We start from the raw sequence: 4,103 nt of genomic DNA on the forward strand, positions 1-4,103 counted from the left end.
TTTTTTTTTTTTTTTTTTTTTTACTCTGAGGTGAATCCAGTGATTAACCCCCCCCCAAAAATCTTATGTTATGCAGAAATCTGATCAGAGCTTGTGGAGTCGGATGCAAGTTGTTTGTTTTGATTTTTCTTCTGTGCTCTGAAATAAATGCTGTTTTAGCCTTTTGTCCTCTGTGACGATTTAAAGGATGATGTATGGATCAGCTGTCAGGCTTCGCCATGACATCATCATGCTTTTCTTCTACCAGCTGTGTTGCTTGATTGAATGACATCTGAGTTCAGATGGAGCTTGTGGAAGTTTGTGAAATGGCTTCACTGAATGCTTTTTCTCAAATCGAATGCAAGCTTGGTGAGTAGGGGTGGGTAAAATAACTGAAGAATCAATGCGTCGCAATTATTACACGCAAAATTCATAATCGATGCGGGAGCCCTTCAGAATCGATTCACCTCCTGAACGTTGGGGGCGCTGTTGGCACTGTACACAGAGGTGAAGACGGCTTTGTTGGAGTCGCTAAAGGCTGCTGAAAGGGTCGCGCTGACGTGCGATGGCTGGACTTTGAGAGCGACTGACCCCTACATAACCACCACTTCTCATTTCATATCAAATGAGTGGGAATTTGTTTCAAATGTGCTTCAGACCAGGCAGCTTCACGGACGTCACACAGGGAGCAATAAACGAATGGGGCATAACCGGAAAAGTAGCCGCTGTTGTTACAGATAATGCTGCCAACATGCTAGTTGCTGTCGATATCACCGAGCTATTATATGTTGGCTGCTTTGCCCATGTGCACAACTTGGCATCCCAGGCTGCTCTTAAAACTCCTGAAGTCACACGGCTTAAAAAATCAGCATTGAATCAAATCGAATTGCATCGGATCGGATCAGCAATAATCGAATTTAATCGATTCCTACTGATACCCTGCCCTATTGGTGAGACTTTGCTAAGAAAGCCATCTCTGAGGCAGGAAAAGGACTAATTGAAATAAACTTCACCTGTTCTGCTTTGAGAGGTTTGTATTCTGTCAGATTTATGCCAGGATTATTTTGATGACTGGAAAAAACATGGTCTAAAAGCAACTTCAGTGACATTTGGTGGAATAAATGAATTGGGCATAGGCCAGTTCATTTCACTCCTACCGCTTGGAGGTTTATTTAATAAATTGCCAGAAAATGTCCCAGAGGGATCAAAGTTTGCAGCAGGTGTTGCTTTACTGTCAATCCGTTTCCCTGAACCAGATTTTTTCAGTTGATGTAAGATATTATTTCATTCCCGGGAGGGAAACCGTTTAGTATAACTGTATTTAAACCTCTGACAGTAACCACACTGGTTCAGATTCCAATAAGATGATTGTTGAATATTGAAAGTGGATTTATTTTATTTATACATGTCTGATAGATCCAGCATTGAGAAAGAGGAATGTTTTAAATGACCTACTTTTGTCTTCTTGCTTCAAATTTATACATTAAATGTGAAATTACATCCCTCACCAGAAACAATACCGGTTGTTTTCCCCCCTCTGCTTTTGTTTTATAAAAGTTGAAACTATAGTAACTTAAAATGTAGTTTATATGGTGGCTTTAAAATGAATATAGTAAAGTGCTGGAGGAAGTTTGAAAAGACGGCTCCTGTTGCTCACCAGGGTGATAAAATCTAGTTTTGAGGTTTGTCTTAGTAATTTCCTGCTCGCCTAGAAAGTGGCTTTGCTCTGCAACACTATTAACCCAATTTTAAACAGAAAAGGGTTAAAGCTGTACAATATGTGCTTTTAATGTGTAAAAGCATGGCCAACATTACCCTTTACTGTGCTTTGGAAACAATCCCTCGCATCAACACACGCATTCTTATTATTTAAACCACTCCTCCGCTCCTATTTAAACTTGGCCAGAGGATACAGAGATCACATATGACTGACTCCTTCTCTACTGTGGACTAGATGTGCGCGTTTGCCATTAATAATCCTGACAACAAATGGGGGTGGGGGGCTGAAACTGAGCATAAAGGTCAAGGATCAGCATGAGATCTGCTGGCAGCAGCTTTAAACTGGCGCCAGCTTAAAAGTCTGTGTTTGCCTCTCTACTTGGGCAGAAGACGTGCCGAACGCAAATTGTGTTCTGCAATCATCCCCTGCAACCCCGCCCTCGTTTGTTTAGGAAACTCGGGAGTTGTTTGATTGCTGCTCGGATTGTTTTTGCAGTTCTTGTTTAAACACCATGAAGGGCTTAAGGTCCAGTTTGCATCCATATATATATATATATAGATATATATATCTATATATATAGATATATATTTCCAAAAGGGAGTTATTTAAATAGAGCCTTCCATAAGTTAAGCAACAACACCAGGTGCTTTGCAATGACTAGTTTTAAATTGCTAATGTCCACCTAATCAGATTGTTCTAGCTTGTTAGCTTCCAGGACTAGAATAATTTGTTCATGCTAAAAGGATATTGTTCAGATTTAAAAGCTTTGACAGACCAGTTTTAGCGAACAAAGCCTTGTTAGTTTACACAATTGGAAAGGGAAACCCAAGATCTGACGGCTTGTGAAATTGCCATACAAAGCCGGCTGGTGCTCTCCAAGTTGAAGCAGCTGTGCTCTTTCTGGATTTAGCGGGTTTTTTTATTGTTCTTCATGGGTCTTTCCAGGAAATGTACTAAAGTTAGACTTTTTCTGTCTTCAGAATCCATCCACTGTTTAGTCCTGCAGCACATTTGTTGGCAAATGTTCCTTATTTTTCCTTAACTGAGGCAACTTTTAGGTTCGGCCGTGCAGGTGTGGAGTGCTACTGTCAGCACGAGAGCGGTGCTGCTGTCATCCAGCTCCAGTTCCTCATCAATGAGGTGCGTGTCGTCTATCCACCCATCTCTTCTATCTTTTTATCCCTTTTTTTCCAGCAGCAGGTATTTTCTTCTACCTAAGGTACTTTTAAACCCTGATCAAGTATTTATACTATATTACCCATAGGAATCATATTTTATTTCATGTGAATCGAACTCTGATTGACCCTCAGTTTGTCGCCGTCTCCACAGGGGGCGCTGGTGAGTGCCTTAGCTGATGACAGCATCCATCTGTGGAACCTGAGGCAAAAAATCCCAGCGATCCTTCATTCTCTGAAGTTTAACAGGGAGAGGTACGGATCCACGTTCTATCACATCCTTCATCTTTGCAGTAACAATGCACACTGGAAAAAAAATCGAAATCTAGATAAGTCATCTTTTTCTTAAAATAAATGCATTTGATCTTGGATTGAGGAGGTAAAAGAGACATTTTGCTAATGGAACAAGACAATTTACATTTAAAATAAGAAAATGGAATTGCATTGTCTTATTTCAAGTGCATATTATCTAATTATCTTATTTTAAGAGTAAAATTACTCATTCAATTGGCAAAATCTCATTTACCTACTCAAATTAAGGTTAAATACACTTAATTTAAGACATTTTTTACTTATTTCTAGATTGATTTCCAGTGCAGCCACCTGTCTGTGAAATGTAAACAAACTGTTGACTCTGCAATCACAGTTGGCTGCAATTATCACACCTTATTCTGCATTTCTATGCTACTGGTTTCCTCTTGCAGTAATGTTTGTAGATATGTTTTTTTTTTATTTTTACTTTCTTTGTTAAGAAATATGAACTTGAAGATGTAGTAATTTTATATTCCTGGTCTTAAAACAGGTCAGGTTACTTAAGTGTTATAGGAGAGTAAATTCCTACACTGGAAAATCAAATCCAGAAAATGCAATATTTACAAAATCTTTGCACTTGTTTTATGGGACAGTTTGCATTGTGGGAAAATGAATTCCATTACTAATGCCGTTTCCAAACGTCCGCCCATCCCCATCGCTCAACATGGCGGGGGCTTTATACTAGACTTTATAGTGAACTCAGTTAACTAACCGTTTGAACAGATGATCACTACTTTTTGCTCCTCATTGGTACATTTTTATTTATTTTTATTTTTATTTAACCTTTATTTAACCAGGAAGTCCCTTGAGATTGAAATCTCTTTTTCGAGGGAGACCTGGCCAAGACGGCACACCAGTTAAAATACAAACAGAAATACAACATAGACAAAATCTCACATAGAGGAAAAGACAGGTCA

General features: G+C 39.1%; 1 protein-coding gene across 8 annotated transcripts in view; it reads left to right on the forward strand.

Annotated features, from left to right (window-relative positions):
* LOC107091600 (syntaxin-binding protein 5-like) overlaps positions 1–4,103 on the forward strand; it is a 51,061-nt gene that overhangs the window by 6,292 nt on the left and 40,666 nt on the right. For 7 of the 8 annotated variants that reach the window (XM_015385611.1, XM_015385614.1, XM_015385612.1 and 4 more), the window contains 2 exons: positions 2,758–2,839; positions 3,029–3,129. In XM_015385611.1, coding sequence (XP_015241097.1) covers positions 2,758–2,839; positions 3,029–3,129 — 183 coding nt within the window. Of the gene's footprint in view, positions 1–153; positions 317–2,757; positions 2,840–3,028; positions 3,130–4,103 lie in introns of those variants that run through there. The other variant, XM_015385616.1, reaches the window with a different exon arrangement.

Source organism: Cyprinodon variegatus, unplaced genomic scaffold (genome assembly GCF_000732505.1).
Source record: "Cyprinodon variegatus isolate N-32 unplaced genomic scaffold, C_variegatus-1.0 Scaffold344, whole genome shotgun sequence".
NCBI classification, from domain to species: Eukaryota; Metazoa; Chordata; class Actinopteri; order Cyprinodontiformes; family Cyprinodontidae; genus Cyprinodon; species Cyprinodon variegatus.